Raw genomic sequence first — 18,741 nt, forward strand, 5'->3', positions numbered from 1 at the left:
ACCCTTATTTTACCTTGAACTAGGCAAGTGAATTAAGAACACATTCTTATTTTCAAAGACGGCCTCGTTCAGGGGCAGAATGACAGATTTTCACCTTGTCAGCTCGGGGGACCCAATCTTACAGCCTTAGTTTTTTAAATTTTATTTTACCTTTATTTTACTAGGCAAGTCAGTTAAGAACAAATTCTTATTTTCAATGATGGCCTAGGAACAGTGGGTTAACTGCCTGTTCAGGGGCAGAACGGCAGATTTTTTACCTTGTCAGCTCGGGGATTTGAACTTGCAACCTTTCGGTTACTAGTCCAATGCACTAACCACTAGGCTACCCTGCCGCCCCCAAGTAGCCCAACGCTTCAACCACCTGCCTCTCATTGCACTCCACAAGGAGTTACGTGAATGCAGTAAGTCAAGGTAAGTTGCTAGCTAGCATTAAACTTATCTTGTAAAAAACAATCAATTATAATCACTAGTTAACTACACGTTTGATGATATTACTAGTTTATCTAGCGTGTCCTGTGTTGCATATAATCTGACTGAGCATACAAGCATACAAGTATCTGACTGAGCGGTGGTAGGCAGCATCAGGCTCGTAAGCATTCATTCAAACAGCACCTTCGTGCATTTTGCCAGCAGCTCTTCGTTGTGTGTCAAGCATTGCGCTGTTTATGACTTCAAGCCTATCAACTCCCGAGATGAGGCTGGTGTAACCAAAGTGAAATGGCTAGCTAGTTAGCGCACGCTAGTAGCAGTTCAAATGTCACTCGCTCTGAGTCTTCTAGTAGTTGTTCCCCTTGCTCTGCATGGGTAACGCTGCTTTGATGGTGGCTGTTGTCGTTGTGTTGCTGGTTCGAGCCCAGGGAAGAGCGAGGAGAGGGATGGAAGCTATACTGCTACACAGGCAATACTAAAGTGCCTATAAGAACATCCAATAATCAAAGGTATATGAAATACAAAATGGTATAGAGGGAAATAGTCCTATAATAACTACAACCTAAAACTTCTTACCTGGGAATATTGAAGACTCATGTTAAAAGGAACCACCAGCTTTCATATTTTCTCATGTTCTGAGCAAGGAACTGAAACGTTAGCTTTCTTACATAGCACATATTGCACTTTTACTTTCTTCTCCAACACTTTGTTTTTGCATTATTTAAACCAAATTGAACATGTTTCATTATTTATTTGAGGCTAAATTGATTTTATTGATGTATTATATTAGGTTAAAATAAAAGTGTTAATTCAGTATTGTTGTAATTGTTATTATTACAAATAAAAATAATCAGATTTAAAATCGGTATCGGCTTTTTTGGTCCTCCAATAAATCGGTATCGGCATTGAAAAATCATAAAAATCGGTCGACCTCTACTGAGAATCCCCCAAACCAGACCACGTTTCAGCTGTCAGCCAGACATGACTCCAGACAGCCCCGTCCGTCCATCCAGACTGAACAACTGCCTTGATGTTCTGTCTCCAACAGGGAGAACTAGAAGAATATTGCATAGATTAGGTTAGTTTTCAGTGGGGGGCCAGTGGAGGCAGAAACACAGGCTTACTGCAGCCCAGGATCAGAACAGCAGGTCATTTTTGGCAATAACATCAAATCAGAGCCGCACAGGCCCCCTCCGTGACCTATTCTTACTGTGAGAAATGCAATTCATAAAGTCCTTTAAGCTTGCTTCCATACTAGGGAAATCAAATAAAATGAAAACTGCTTCAGCAGAATAATGCAGACAAGTCAGACAGGACAGAACTATGGGACAGGGGCAGTGCTTACTGGATACTGAACAATGGGAAGGTAGAAAGTCCAGCAAGCATCTTTCCGATATGCACATCTTCTCCATCCCTCTACGGTTCAGCAATAGGATGGAGGGGTAATTTCCCAATAAAGATTGCATTGAAATAGACCAATCTAAACTTCCGAGACACCCAGCTCTTCAAGGCACAGATTTGCGCGACTCAAGGATGAGGAGCCAGTGTCTGTCCCTGGAAAATCTCCAGCAGTTGATTGCTGACTCACATTTAGAATCTGCATATAATATTGAGAAGAGAAGGTAGAGAGATGCAAAGACACTGCTCGGGGGGGGAGTCATGTCTCATGAGTAGGAGCACTATTCCTCTCCCCCTGGTCGTGCCATCCCACTCTTACCCCCTCCTTCTCTCCCTCCCTGTTATTCAGTTTATCAGTTAGTGACACCAAGAAGTAGTGTACTGTAATCCCGCTCAGTCTGCTCTCTGCTGACCTGTCCCTCCAGGCACTGACAATTACAGATGGTTCAGTCTGTAATAGGGGCCCAGCAGACCCCTGTGTGAGCAGCAGCCCAGTGGTCTCTATGGCCTGGCTGCTGGACCCCCTACGGTTTGCTCTGGCCCCAGTCAGCGCAGCTTAGGGCCTCCATGCTGTTTACTTCGTTTTCATTGGTATTTTCTGATAAGATCCTGGCAGATCAATAACTCATTAGTTGACTAAACTTGGTCAGCCCTCATATGATTAACTCCCCTCTGCTGAGACACTAAGGCTCCCAGGCTGGATACGAACTCCAGAGCAGAACCAGGTCCAGACCGGCCGAGGTGAAGCCAGACCCAGTGGACCAGCGCCAGGACTCACATGCCCCCTCAGAGCTGCAGCTGTACGTCCCCCCCAGGTCTCTGGAGCGCTGTTTTCATAGAGGGCTTTATTAAGTCAGCATTTATTCATGTTTACTCCCCCCTCCATGTTTGTTTTCATCTCATTGGAGCGCCACAGCAGGCTGTTGTGAGTGGGCAACAGGGCTGTGGTTCGGGGGGGTTCGGAGATTAGATTCCTGTACAAATAGAGCCGTGTGTATTTTAATAACTCACACAATGTTCCCTTATCAACACCTCTCGGACATGGAAAGAGAGAAGGAAGTCATAAACCTGCGCTTAGCAAAACCCTTCAACACCTCTGCAGTGTGAATACCAACACATTTTAGAAAGGTGTGCACAGCGCAGCCCTTGCACAGGCATGTGCACCAACATACAGCACAGTGAATGCAGGATTCATGGTCACACCTTAACAGCAACACACTATATTACGTATAAAGGTGAACTATTTAAGGGTGATAAGAAGTGCTTTGTCATGTGTCAACTGATCACCCTTATTCCACCCTCCATATAGAATGGCATATGCTTATAACGACTGATTTGTGAAGCCTTTACGTAGGCCTTAGAAAGGGTTTACAAAGACATGATTAAGTGTGAACATACTGACAAACCCTTCCTATGATGGCTGTACTGTTTACAGCTGCGGCAGAGATCCCCTCATCAGCTCAATCAGGAGGTTAGGTTACCCCTGACAACAGCTGCCAGGCACCTGAGAAAGAGCTATGTACAGCACAGGGCTGTTATGGAGTTCTCCAACTAACACAGCCCCATCTATTTCATCACCACTGTGTGGGTGGAGAGCTCTTTAACAACCCCTTAGATGTGTGGGTGGAAAGACGTGTTACCCCATGACTGTATGGGTTGAGAGTGGAGACATTTTACCATAGTTCTGTATGAGTCCTCATCTGATCCAATCCAGCCACCCTGCTAGCCTAGATAGGTTGCCAGGGTGCCAGTGTTCCCTGTGTTTTCCCACAAGCAGCTAATAAAAGGTGAGGGAGATCTCTCCCAGGGCTTGGCCAACCTCCGGGCCACAGGTCTGCTCTGCTCAATAACACCACGGCAGAGCACAGCCAGCTCTCACAGGACTGGGCCGAGCAGGGGAGAGACCAGCGCTGTTCTGTTCCCACTGTAGCCTATGCACTGTGACTGAGAATGAGGCCTGAACCGCGCTGGAGAGCCGACAGCAAGACAGAGTGACAGCACTGAGAACCAACCAGACAGACAAGAGGGGCATGCTTTATTCTCAATACAAAATACACATCCACTAACTGTAGTTTTAGTCTATTTTAGTCTATAGTGACAGTACATGCACTGAAACAGCCTGAGTATGTTCAGAAGGATTTCTCTGGGAGGTATCGCGAGGCCGTGTGGTGAATGCCTGAGCACGTGCAGTCAGTGGATGGGGAGGGAGGGGCTCTTTCACTGCGTGTGCGTGTGACAGGGTGTGAGAAGGCTTTGCCAGCCAGAGATTGTGGTCATGCTTTCTTCCCCTCTCGCTCTAGTTCCCTCTAGTTTTCGTTCTCTCGCTCTTTCATTCTCACTGTCTCTCACCACAGCATGGGCGCGGCCACAGCCCCAGCCAGTGACACTGACTCAGCAACACAGTGCTAGGCCCAGCCAGTCTCAGCCTGGTTATTAATAGGAGAGACATCACAGAACATCAGGTCCTCGCTCCTCTTCCCCTTACAGCAAAGCCTATCAAGACTGATAAGAGGATCATTAGACCTGCCACTACCACACAGGATCACAAAGAGGGAGGAGTGTGAGAGAGAGAGACTGACTCAATGATATGGACACATCACACCATTGTAAATACATCTCCCAGTGTGTTAAAATGAACCAGCCACATCCATCCTGTATCTGGTGCCAAACATCACAGTGACTCAGGGATAGTTAGTTACTGTTGGGGCTGTGACAGAGCAGTGACGCTGCCAGCCAGGCCCGCAGGTTGACGTTTAGTGTCATGAGTCTTGTCCTGGGGGGCTAAACTGAGCAATTGCCCCTTAGTTTGGCCAGCTGCAAAGTCAAAATTGGCTATATTGAAAAATTCATGAAACAAAAATGTGATTTTTGTTCTTAAATAAAGGTTAATAAAACATTAACTAGGCAAGTCAGTTAAGAACAAATTCTTATTTACAATGATTGCCTAGGAACAGTGGGTTAACCGCCTTGTTCAGGGGCAGAACGACAGATTTGTACCTTGTCAGCTTAGAGATTCGATCTAGCAACCTTTCGGTTACTGGCCCAATACTAACCACTAGGCTACCTGCTGCCCCAAAATTTCATTTATTTAATTTAAAATCTGATTTTATGACTTTTTGGCTGTGCCAGCAAGTAACCACTGCAGAGTTGCCTAAAGAACAAGATGAATTGCAAACAACACTAACCTGCACCAGGCCCAGGGACGAAGGTTGGTCAGTCTGGGACCACGCAACCCTGATGTATGGCTGTTTGGGCTGCGTCCTGGCCTCAGAGTAATGAAGGTTACCCACGCCCAGGGTCGCATCTGACACACATCACTCACAGGCCTGAACTTAAAACCCCTTCCGAGGGGAGAAGGCAGCCACTTATGGGCCCTCATCTTGAGGATGTTGGATTGAACTGTTGTAGTAGCAACCCAAACCACAATACAACCCGGTTCAAACAACATTAAACAGAGGTCACCTCAGCCCTATACTACAAACCCAGTTTGAGGACTTAGCAAGGTATCTTTGGTCAACTTGAGTAACTTGGGATAACTGGTACCACAAACATGGCTCACCTTTTACCCAGATGAATTTCTATGGCAACAAATCCTTCAGATCTAACCTTCACCAGGCAGGCTATCTCCGGGCTAACTACATTGATCCTGAGTGTCTGAGCCATAAGTTGAGGACCAATGAAAGCAGATTCCTGCCCTCTCGCAAAGATTGAGTCATCACTCCAGTTCATTTGAAGACAAACTGATTAAATCTTTTATTAATCAAATGTGTTGTGTGTTAAAAAATAGTCATGTTAAAATACCGATCACATTACGCATTTCGTAATGACAAATGCATATGAAACTTCACGCACAGTAAAGCTTTTGTATGACCCAATACCACTATTTTATAATTGGAGGGAAAAGGTGCTTGTGCATTGATAACCGTAATAAAATAAAGACAGCACTTCTAAAAGTCTATTTCATATGATAGCCTGCTGAATTTTCAAGTTAACTATACTTTCACTGGGTGGCGTAATAGGCACTGTATCGCAGAGCTAGAGGCGTCACTACAGCCCCGAGTTCGATCCGGGGAGACCCATGAGGTAGTGCACAATTGCCCAGCGTCGTCCGGCTCGGAGAGGGTTTGGCTGGCTGGATGTCCTTGACCAATCGCACTCTAGCGAGTCCTTATGGCGGGCCGGGCGCATGCACGCTGACTTGGGTCGCCACCAGCTGTACGGTGTTTCCTCCGACACATTGGCGTGGCTGGCTTCCGGGCTAAGCGAGCCGTGTGTCAAGAAGCAGTGCGACTGGACAGGGTTGTGTTTCGGAGGACGCATGGCTCTTGACCTTCACCTCTCCCGAGTCCGTACGGGAGTTTCAGCGATGGGAAAGACTAACTACCAATTGGATATCACGAAATTGGGGAGAAAATGGGTAAGTACAAAAAAATCTATAAATACAAAAATAAATGTGGCACTGACTTGCCCATGGATTGATGTTTCAGCATTGTCTTGTGCGACAGGTAGCCTAGTGGTTAGAGCATTGGACTAGTAACTGGTTGCTAGATCGAATCCCCGAGCTGACCAGGTAAAAATCTGTCGTTCTGCCCCTGAACAAGGCAGTTAACCCACTGTTCCTAGGCCGTCATTGAAAAAAATAATTTGTTCTTAACTGACTTGCCTAGTTAAATAAAAGGTTAAAAAAAAATTAAAAAAAATTAAATGAAGAGTTTGAGACAAGCCACGTGCTAGAGTTAACGGCAGGCAGACGAGCAGTATTCATTGTTGAAGTACGGATGACGCCTGAGCTGGAATGGAAAGCTAACTGAATGAAGCTGGCTACCTTTAGAAAACCCTGAGTAGATCTAGCTTGCTTTGTAGTTTACCACTCGGGCCCTGATAAACCAGCCTGATTCCTCTTAAAGTACTAGACAGATTGAAACTAGCTGGGTGCTGAAGCTAGGACCGAGTCTTCACTCAGGTGGTAGTATAGAGAGGCGCAGACAGAGAAAGCATAATATTTTAAGTGGAAAACATGAATTCTTCTAAGTACAAAATGCTGCTCCACAATCTCCGCCAGCGTGATCAGAGGTGTGTCTTGCTGCCATTATGAAAGCTAAAGTACAACAAGCCCAGGCTGCTTGGCTCCTGCAAACAGACAGACAGTATACAGACCCAGACACACTAGAAAGAGTACAATTTAGAGAGCACAAATACTAGAACGAGTAAAAATTTTCCCCGTAGTTACAAAGACTGTTATATGCATAAAAAGGTTACGCAAAAATAAACCCCAATCCAGGTGAGTGAAGCCTACTTCATTAAGTCAGGGTAGCGCTAACAGCCCTGCAGCCGGGAGAGTAGTGGAAAGACACACGGCGTCACAAACACTGACACACACACTATGGACCAGAAAAACAAGCCCCATCCCAGAAGCTGACAGTTTAGACTGCTCCATAACCAACAGAGCCAGGTCCATTGACAGGGCTCCAGGCCTGGTTCCAGCAGAACAGGCTGAGCCCAGTCAGAGCCCAGTGAAGGAGAGCCTTGACAGGCCCCTGGGTCACTACTCACCACTGTAGAAGCGGATCATGCAGCTGAGGTCCGAGTTGGCCGCCTCTCTCTGAACCCGCAGAGGGTCCTGGTAGCCTATAGCAGCCAGGTAGTCATACACCATCTGGAGAGGGCGCTCAGAGGGGTCCAGCCTCCTACAGTGACAGAAATAGAAACCCTCAGGATATATGCCAATCATCAATCAATACCCTTAACAGGCCCCCAGATTCTCCTCGACACGTATAATTACATTTGAACATCTTTGCCTCCAAGCTTGGAATCCAACCAAAGGGGCATCGTTCATCAACCATTTCTGGCACACATTTGCATGCGCGCAAGCACACACACACACACACACACAAGCAGAGACATTCCAAACCATCATTCCCTGTGTTATGACAGGTAAGGTCCAGAGGACAGTTGTCATGCCAATCAGCAGAGCTGGACACAGGTGTTTCACTTTCAGACTTGGGGAATTGATGAGGCTCCTCTATCAAAACATTTACAGAGTCCGACTCTGTGCCGGATGTCACTCAAGCAGAGAGAGAAACTATATCCTCACAGGTATCAGGTCCAAAGTTCATAGTCAGATATGGAGGAAGAACATCATTAATCATATGAAGCACCTGCTAATGACCAAAATGCACTCTAATAACAATAGCCCATCTAAATTATGCGTCTGAATGGTATGGTGATGGAACCCCTTTCTTTTTATGCCCTGTGTGAGTCCTCTGCCTTATTGCCCGAATGAAATCATCAGCTCATTCCATGGCTAATCCTGTTAAGGGCCTCTCATGCTACTATCAAACATGAGGTCTGCTGTGCCCGCAATCTGTGACCCCCAGCCTGTCACTGGCAATGGCACACCTACAACAACTCTGATCTGCACCTGAACACACCAAAGATATCTGCGACAGAACCACCGTGAAGACATTACAGCCAGAACCACTGTGAACCACTCAATAAAATGTGTGAGGGTATTTTTCACAATGACCCAGTAGTGTAAGCACTAGTTCTTTTCATTTGCCCGGGCTAGTTATTGTTCAGTCCACGTGAGCCTAGTGCTGTAGTTAGTGTAAAGCATTTTGACTAAGTTTTATGTTCTTATTCCTGTAAGAGATTAAAGCTAAGCACTATATTAATGGTTATATGAAAAGGTACTCATGGTATATATATCTTGTGGGATCCTGTTTGTAAAACAGGTCAGGTTTGTTGAGTATTGATTCAGTTCCACCAAGGATGCCTGAACCCAGGACATCAATACGATTTGCATGCAAAGATTTATTTTCCTTGGAAAACAATGAATCTACACAGCCATACTATGGTGTGGTAGGAGTTTTCTTACAAGGCATCATTCATTGCATTGGGATTGTTATACGCACATGCTACACTTAAACACCTTTCAGTGTTTTTTGATAGGCACAGTCACTCACATTCGATTCCATGTCATAGTGGTTTATAAGTCAGTATTTGTGAATTGAGTGGATTCATGTTTATTGTATTGCTATTGAACTTTGAAATCGGAGAGACCCTCAGATTAAGACAGAGACCATTCACACAAGCTCTGAGAGCATGTACATTTATTCACAAATCCACTTGCCTCGTGGCCACGAGTACAGGAGGCTCTAAAATCTACAGTTGCTTAATCTCTGTCAAAAGACACCAAAAAGCTCCTTTCCTTCATTTGGGTGGCTAGATACTTCCCTTAATGTGTTGTGTATCCGTGGGTGATCTGTTAGACATTATCCAGAATTTTGGTGAAGTATATATCTATTTTAAACGTGTCAAAGGTGTAGACGTGAAGGTGTAGACGTGTCAAAGTGTAGTTCACACATGTATAATCTATGAGCAGAATTACCTCAATTAGCTACAAAATTTGACTGGAAGCTGTGCAACGCCATTCCCCCCAAATTTTCCCCCACGTATGGCCAGCCCCCTAGCAATTTGAGTTTCAGCCAATGAGCTTTACTTCCTCTGCATTTGAGTGACAGCTAGCAAGATGCACACACAGCAGAGAGAGAAGAGAGCAAGAAATAACGTGAAGCACACATCTACACATTTTCTGGGACTATTTTTGGCTTCTGAGAACTACTGGCTAAAAAGTTTACAAAGTACTGGAAAATCTCTTACTATGGGCCTTGAAATTGTAATAACAAGGATACAACAAACACTAATAATAAAATCAAAAGGTACATGACATGACTCAGTGTTGACACTTCCCCCAGGCAGCACAGTTATCCAACAGTCTTCAGGGTGTGGGAGTAGACAAAATGGCACTACCGAGATAAATCTGACATTGTATCACCTGTATGTGAAATGACTTTGATCAGAGTTCCCTTAAGGGGAGAGAGGAGAAGTCTAGGTGGTTACAGAACCAAACCTGAGAGGGTTTCAGGCTCAAATAAGAAAGACATGCCTGTGCTGATCCAGTCTTTTCAGAAAAGCACTTTACCAGCATAGTGCTAAACTGCCAGTGCATATCCAGCTGTATTAATAGAATGTAGAAATGTAATTCACGTGGTAGAGGGCTCCAGCTGGTAAAATCAATACCATGGGGGGAGGTAAAGAGCATCCTACAGCAAGGTGTGTAATTCACTACAAATCTCAGTCATGTTATACCTTGTTTTTCTTCTGTACAACACTGAACCACATGACCCATTTAGTGCATCCCGCTGAGCGTTTAACCAAAAATAGTCTTAGAGGGAGTAAAAAGGATTCCCTTGCCTGGCCTGACCAAAAAAAGCCAAGAGGAGAACAAGTGGGCGTAACCAGATTATAGCCTGTGTCAGAGGCATCATCATGAGGAGTGAAAATGGAAAAGTGCTGTCATGTCACTGTACGTGTCTGAATACCCGTACTTGTAGGCGTTTAGGGTATGCGAAACAATGTTTTATAGTATGTGCATTTTCGAAAATGTTGTATGCTTGAAATGTCAGGATGTCATTCTCATTTTGACTTTTCATCTAGTAGAATTCGCTGCACACTATTGAGGAAGAGAATGGTCTTTCGAGACTCACATGTGTTTGACAAAAGCTGATAAATCAGGTGAGGGGACGTGCTGTATCAAAATGAACAAATAGCGGTAATCAATGCAATTGTGCATTACATGACGCATTCTAATTAGAAGGAGCCTAATACACTGATATTTGTTGCTTACTGCATTCTTTTTTACTAAACAATACGTTCTAAATAGCATGTAGTACGATTATTACACAGCATGCAGTTTAAATAAGTTGTAGGCAAGACAGATTTCGGACACGGCCACCGGGAACTTGCAGAATTGTGGGCCACATAGGTCAGTCAAAGTCTAGATCTATGAGCCTACTCCTGTTCTAGACAAGCAGTATAGTTCTCATAAGCACTCAAGAAAACAGAGTACAAACCTGGCCCAATGTGTAAAAATAGAATGGAGGAATCGGCAATGCCAGAATGAGATAATTTGTAACTACAACAGTATGAATAGGTTTGAGACTGATGTAACTTTGAGGCTAGGTGAATAAAGCACAAAGATGTGATATTGAACATGAACGAGATAATTTAGAATTGTAATATAACACTGTCTTGCTATAAATAGAACCAATGTCACTATGAGAATGCCATCTAACATCTTCAAGAGTTGTGAACACAACACCGTGGTACTAGACGTGAGTGGGAGAGGAGAGTTGTGGAGGTGAGTATTACCTGAGCAGGTCTCCATGGAGCTGCAGGTATAGTCCCTCTACTTCTCTCTGGGCACACAGCTCCTCCACCGTGGTAGTGGTGGAGCATAGCACCAGCCGCAGGTCTGCCTGGAGGGTGGAGGAGGCCTGTGGGCCCGAGGCTGGGGGCTGGGGGTCAACTGTTCCCCCGTACAGACACACACAGCCCCGCTGGGGATCCCCCTTCAGCCAGTCCCGCTCCCGCGATCCAAAGCGGGTCTTCCTGGTAACACAGCCTCTGCTCCCATTCCTCTTCATGTTCCGCTGGAGAAACAAACATTAGATGAAAAGACTGCCACCACTGATACACTGTAAATGTATTGGGCGTTTAAGAGAAGATGACTCGTCTTGCAGCAGTCTAGCTCTGACTAAAGAATATCTCAAGCTGCATCATGTTCCAACACATCCAGAGGACAAATTCAATTAAGTCAATTTGTCAGGTTGGCAAAACTGAAAGTTCAAATGAGATTACCTGCAGAAAGCTCATGGCCGAATCACTGGCCTTATTTTCAAATCTGGAGAAGCTCGGAACAAATATTTACACAGGGCAAGAACGGCGCTGTGTGAACTGGAGCCTGGCTTTTGAGACTGGTGACCAGGCATTAGGTCATTAGTCAGACACTGATGAAGTCATCCTTCCACGATACCGTGCATCCCCACAGCTGCTCGGTACAGGCAGGCAGCTGCTGGCATCCACACTACACTGAACCGCAGCGCACACACACACATAGAGAGAGGCAACAGAGACGACAGCAGGGCCCCGAGCCGCAGCTCTTCAGCACGACAGCTCCAAAGATGCACACAACAGGCCTCAATGTGCAATGACAACACACACAGCTCAATGGGTGACAGGCAACATATGCACACACTCTCTCCCAAAAGCAGAGAACCTCACTATGTGCAATGACAACATACACATCAATGGCGACAGGCGACAAAGGCACACACCACAGGTCTCTCTGAGTCTACAAGACGGGCAAACTCATTCACAGAGAGGCTGCCACGGCCCTGAGCATCGACCATTGCCCAGACAGTCATTGCCCTCATTTCACTCCGTCACCCCGACAACCGTCCAAGGCCAGAGGGCAAAAAAAAAAATCTGTCAAATGAAGCTCCAACAACTCAGAGTGATCAGAAGATCAATTAACAAACCATGTTCTGAGATGTCAAACAGGGATAAACATACAGTGCAGACTAGAGGTTGACCGATTATGATTTGTCAACGCCGATACAGATTATTGGAGGACCAAAAAAGCCGATACCAATTAAATCGGACGATTTTTTAAAATGTATTTGTAATAATGACAATTACAACAATACTGAATGAACACTTATTTTAATGTAATATAATACAACCATAAAATCAATTTAGTCTCAAGTAAATAATGAAACATGTTCAATTTGGTTTAAATAATGCAAAAACAAAGTTCTGGAGAAGAAAGTAAAAGTGCAATATGTGCCATGTAAGAAAGCTAACATTTAAGTTCCTTGCTCAGAACATGAGAAAATATGAAAGCTGGTGGTTCCTTTTAACATGAGTCTTTAATATTCCCAGGTAAGAAGTTTTAGGTTGTAGTTATTATAGGAATTATAGGACTATTTCCCTCTGTACCATTTGTATTTCATTAACCTTTGATTATTGGATGTTCTTATCGGCACTTTAGTATTGCCTGTGTAACAGTATAGCTTCCGTCCCTATCCTCGCTCCTCCCTGGGCTCAAACCAGAAACCCAACGACAACAGCCACCCTCGAAGCAGCGTTACCCATGCAGAGCAAGGGGAACAACTACTAGAAGGCTCAGAGCGAGTGACGTTTGAAACGCTATTAGCGCACGCTAAATAGCTAGCCATTTCACTTCGGTTACACCAGCATCATCTCGGGAGTTGATAGGCTTGAAGTCATAAACAGCGCAATGCTTGACACACAACGAAGAGCTGCTGGCAAAACACACAAAAGTGCTGTTTGAATGAATGTTTACGCTTCTGCCTACCACCGCTCAGTCAGATACTTAGATGCTTGTATGCTCAGTCAGATTATATGCAACGCAGGACACGCTAGATAATACCTAGTAATATCATCAACCATGTGTAGTTAACTAGTGATTATGATTATTTTTTATAAGATAAGTTTAATGCTAGCTAGCAACTTACCTTGGCTTACTGCATTCGCGTGTAACAGGCAGTCTCCTTGTGGAGTGCAACGAGAGAGAGGCAGGTCGTTATTGCATTGGACTAGTTAACTGTAAGGTTGCAAGATTGGATCCCCGAGCTGACAAGGTGAAAATCTGTCGTTCTGCCCCTGAACGAGGCAGTTAACCCACCGTTCCTAGGCCGTCATTGAAAATAAGAATGTGTTCTTAACTGACTTGCCTAGTTAAATAAAAGGTCAAAAAATAAAATAATAAAAAAATAATTACAAAAATTTAAAAACGGCAAATCGGCGCCCCAAAAATACCAATTTCCAATTGTTTTGAAAACTTGAAATCGGCCCTAATTAAAAATCGGCCATTCCAATTAATCGGTCTACCTCTAGTGCAGACCCCTCGACTTTCCACATTTTGTTATGTTACCGCCTTATTCTAAAATACAGCCTCATCAATCTACACACACACACACACACACACACGCACACACGCACACACACACAAACAATACTCCATAATCACAAAACAGGTTTAGAATTATTTGCAAATTTATACATAACATTCAGACCCTTTGCTATGAAACTTGAAATTGAGCTCAGGTGCATCCTGTTTCCACTGATCATCCTTGAGATGTTTCTACAACTTGGAGTCCACCTGTGGTAAATTCAATTGATTGAACATGATTTGGAAAGGCACATGTGTCTATAGAAAGGTCCCACAGTTGACAGTGAAGGTCAGAGCAAAAACCAAGCCATGAAGTCAAAAGAATTGTCCAGCTCTGAGACAGGATTGTGTCGAGGCACAGATCTGGAGAAGGGTACAAAAAAAAATGTATGCAGCATTGAAGGTCCCCAAGAACCCAGTGGCCTCCATCATTCTTAAATGGAAGAAGTTTGAAATCCCCTAGAGTTAACTCTTCCTAGAGCTGGCCACCCGGCCAAACTGAGCAATCAGGGGAGAAGGGCCATGGTCAAGGAGGTGACCAAGAACCCGATGGATACTCTGAAAGTGCTCCAGTTCCTCTGTGGAGATGGGAGAACCTTCCAAAAGGCCTACCATCTCTGCAGCACTCCACCAAATCAGGCCTTTATGACAGAGTGGCCAGACAGAAGCAACTCCTCAGTAAAAAAGGCACAACAGCCCACTTGGAGTTTGCCAAGAAGGCACCTAAAGGACTCAGACCATGAGAAACTAAATTCTCTGGTCTGATGAAACCAAGATTGAACTCTTTGGCCTGAATACCAAGCGTCACATCTGGAGGAAATTGGGCACCGCTCATCACCTGGCCAATACCATCCCTACGGCGAAGTATGGTGGTGGTAGCATCATGGTGTGGGGATGTTTTTCAGTGGCAGGGACTGGGAGACTAGTCAGGACCGAGGGAAATATGAACAGAGCAAAGTACAGAGATCCGTGATGAAAACCTGCTCCAGAGCGCTCAGGACCTCAGATTGGGGCGAAGGTTCACCTTCCAACAGGACAATGACCTAAGCACACAGCCAAGACAACGCAGGAGTGGCTTTGGGACAAGTCACTGAATGTTCTTGAGTGGCCCAGCCAGAGCCCGGACTTGAACCCAAGTAAAGGGTCTGAATACTTATGTAAATTGTAATATTGACAATTTTTGTTTGATAAATGTACAAATATTTAACCTGTTTTTGCTTTGTCATTAAGGGGGTATTGTGTGTGGATTGAGGGAAATAAACTATTTAATCAATTTTATAATAAGGCTGTAACGCAACAAAATTTAGAAAAAGTCAAGGGGTCTGAATACTTTGAGAATGCACTATACCTGAATTTGTCCAATAGAAACTCTCATTTGCAACTGTTGGACTAAAGATTACACCCTAGATCAGCTAAATGCAGGCAAGAGTGTGCAAGGCGGTTTTGGATGTGTCACGGTCACCTTGATTACTGAAAAGTATCTCGACATGTGCACCTGCCATGTAAACTTAGTTAGTTTAGCTAGTTTAACGAACCTCATGGTGGGTAGGTACAGGGAAAGTATCATGGAGTAGCTTAAACCTATTGAGGTTACATTGAGCTGGGTGAATAGAATATGAATGACAGTCATCCAATATGCTGTAATAGAAATAGGGCCATGCTTATTAAAAACAATTACCATCCTCCATCATCATAATGGCACAAACTCCCCACTCATTGGTTTACATCTTGGTTGGTTGAATATAAGGCTAATGTTAGCTGCAGCAGCAGCCATTCATGATTCAATGAACATAAAATGTAATGGTCCTTCCAATGAAGTTGTCTTTTGGATATTTATTAATTAGAGCAATTGTAACTGGAATGTGTCATTCTCCATGACAATATCACATGAGAGATTGGTGAGGTAAGCAGTCTATCCATAGAAACATGGATGAGTTGTCAGCCTATGACATTTATTTTCTAAATTATTATGCATGGGGTTAATTGGCACAAGCCATTATGTTTTATGTAAATGGACCGAATGGGTTCATGAGTGACATAATGGCGGAAGAACTGCACACGGATGAGTAAGGAAACAGTTAATCACGTCTTGTCAATTGTGCTTGCTAACTGAGGGCTCGAAACTACTGAACAATCTCAGTCCAAGATTTCGATGGGGCCTACCGGTGGTCCGTTAGCCTATGCAAAACCGAGGCAATAGGCCATTTAAGAATTTCAATGTGGATTTTATCCAATGACAAACATGTAGCCTAAATAGCGAAACACATTGATAAGTTTACAAATGTTACTCTATCCATAATAGTTTAAGCTATTCATTTTCAGCAATAAACAGCAAGTTAAAACATGTGTTTTGACATGTTCTGATCTATAGCCTAGGCTATACTGTTGTTATATTTGCAAATGATACACAACAGCAAATATAGCATATGAAACATTTACAGTAGGATAGACTAACAGCTTAGCACGGCAATATGTAGCAACATCTCGAACGACTGCCTGCCTACTGGATCAGTTCAGTCAATTGTTTTTGTTACAATCTAGAAAGAGCTACAGTGAAAGGAAGCCGCTCTCTGGCGATGTGGTTCGACACATTGTTGCACTCAACGCTATACTTTCATAGCAAACATAATTATCACTATATAAAAGAGATCAATGATGCTCAAACTGTATGACGCGTGAGTATAATTTCACACGCACTTCGGCCCTGTTAGAACCGAGAACTGTGCGATTGAAGTATTTTGATAAACCTTCAAATTTGACCTGCTTGATAGTTACCTTTAGAACGCGTATCCCTGTTCCGACACGGTTTCCTGTACCATTGCGGTCGCCACGACCTGCTGCTTGGTTAGATCCCGCTTCGTAGACCAGTGTGTCCATACAACCCCTGCTATCTTCGACACCACCTTTTTTTGGCTCCATGACGGTGCCCGGTATATTATCTTCTTCCTTCATTTGCATGTGTATATTTAACTAGAAAACCCCCAAAAGAACGTGGAACATGACTGGTAAATTCCAATACATGCGGCAACTGAAAAATACCATTCTCGTTCGGTGCGACGCCATAACGACTCTGAACTTCACCGCTGTCAGATAGACCCAATCAATAAACATTAGAGAGGCAGGGTAACATATTATTCATAAGGCACTGCCCATTTCAGAGTAGAGGCGTACTGAATTATTCATTGGGTTTCCTATACACCTATTACACGTGTGCTTTACCGCATTAACTCTCTTGCGATTTTGATTTAAATGAATGACATTGTAATTTCACTCAATGTACAGTCGTGGCCAAAAGTTGAGAATGACACAAATATTAATTTCCAAAGTTTGCTGCTTCAGTGTCTTTAGAAATGTTTGTCAGGTGCTACTTTGGAATACTGAAGTATAATTACAAGCATTTCATAAGTGTCAAATGCTTTTATTTACAATTACATGAAGTTGATGCAGAGAGTCAATATTTGCAGTGTTGACCCTTCTTTTTCAAGACCTCTGCAATCCACCCTGGCATGCTGTCAATTATCTTCTGGGCCACATCCTGACTGATGGCAGACTATTCTTGCATAATCAATGCTTGGAGTTTGTCAGAATTTGTGGGTTTTTGTTTGTCCACCCACCTCTTGAGGATTGACCACAAGTTCTCAATGGGATTAAGGTCTGGGGAGTTTCCTGGCCATGAACCCAAAATATCGATGTTTTGTTCCCTGAGCCACTTAGTTATCACTTTTGCCTTATGGCAAGGTGCTCCATCATGCTGGAAAAGGCATTGTTCGTCACCAAACTGTTCCTGGATGGTTGGGAGAAGTTGCTCTCGGAGGATGTGTTGGTTCCATTCTTTATTCATGGCTGTGTTCTTAGGCCAAATTGTGAGTGAGCCCACTCCCTTGGCTGAGAAGCAACCCCACACATGAATGGTCTCAGGATGTTTTACTGTTGGCATGACACAGGACTGATGGTAGCGCTCACCATGTCTTCTCCGGACAAGCTTTTTTCCGGATGCCCCAAACAATTGGAAAGGGGATTCATCAGAGAAAATGATCATCAGAGAAAATGACTTTACCCCAGTCCTCAGCAGTCCAATCCCTGTACCTTTTGCAGAATATCAGTCTGTCCCTGATCTTTTTCCTGGAGAGAAGTGGGTTCTTTGCTGCCATTCTTGACACCAGGCCATCCTCCAAAAGTCTTCACCTCTCTGTATGTGCAGATGCACTCACACCTGCCTGCTGCCATTCCTGAGCAAGCTCTGTACTGGTGGTGCTCCGATCCCGCAGCTGAAGCAACTTTAGGAGACGGTCCTGGCACTTGCTGGACTTTCTTTGGCGCCCTGAAGCCTTCTTCACAACAATTGAACCGAAGTTCTTGATGGTCTGATAAATGGTTGATTTAGGTGCAATCTTACTGGCAGCAATATCCTTGCCTGTGAAGCCCTCTTTGTGCAAAGTAATGATGATGGCACGTGTTTCCTTGCAGGTAACCATGGTTGACAGAGGAAGAACATGATTCCAAGCTCCACCCTCCTTTTGAAGCTTCCAGTCTGTTATTCAAACTCAATCAGCATGACAGAGTGATCTCCAGCCTCGTCAACACTCACACCTGTGTTAACGAGAGAATCACTGACATGATGTCAGCTGGTACTTCTGTGGCAGGGCTGAAATGCAGTGGAATGTTTTTTGGGGATTCAGTTCATGTGCATGGCAAAGAGGGACTTTGCAATTAATTGCAATTCATCTGATCACTCTTCATAACATTCTGGAGTATATGCAAATTGCCATCATACAAACTGAGGCAGCAGACTTGGTGAAAATTAATATTTGTGTCATTGTCAAAACATTTGGCCACGACTGTAGGCTGTTTCTTATAATTGCCCTAGAGGCTCATGATACTTACATTTTGTAAAATGGTACATCTTTACATAAACACTCATCAAATTATTCCTCATAGGGAATCAGAGCAGCCAATATCACATTTCATTATGGTCTAAATTGGAACAAGTAAGTTAATGACAAAAATACCCTGTTAAAAAGCATGTCAAGATATGTCAATAAGGCAGGCCTGGGCTAGGGGTATGCGGTTAAATAAAGGCTAGAGGTTAAATAAAC

The 18,741-nt window shown here is 44.0% G+C and overlaps 1 protein-coding gene across 1 annotated transcript in view; it reads right to left on the reverse strand.

Annotated features, from left to right (window-relative positions):
• LOC112249173 (PH domain leucine-rich repeat-containing protein phosphatase 2-like) overlaps nucleotides 1–16,729 on the reverse strand; it is a 52,019-nt gene extending 35,290 nt beyond the window's left edge. The window contains exons 1-3 of the mRNA XM_024418883.2: nucleotides 16,421–16,729; nucleotides 11,041–11,321; nucleotides 7,381–7,514 (exon numbers count right to left, since the gene is read on the reverse strand). Coding sequence (XP_024274651.2) covers nucleotides 7,381–7,514; nucleotides 11,041–11,321; nucleotides 16,421–16,603 — 598 coding nt within the window. The 5' untranslated portion in view covers nucleotides 16,604–16,729. The remainder of the gene's footprint in view (nucleotides 1–7,380; nucleotides 7,515–11,040; nucleotides 11,322–16,420) is intronic.
• Nucleotides 16,730–18,741: the final 2,012 nt, after the last annotated feature.

The sequence above is a fragment of the Oncorhynchus tshawytscha genome, linkage group LG04 (assembly GCF_018296145.1).
Source record: "Oncorhynchus tshawytscha isolate Ot180627B linkage group LG04, Otsh_v2.0, whole genome shotgun sequence".
In the NCBI taxonomy this organism is placed as follows: Eukaryota; Metazoa; Chordata; class Actinopteri; order Salmoniformes; family Salmonidae; genus Oncorhynchus; species Oncorhynchus tshawytscha.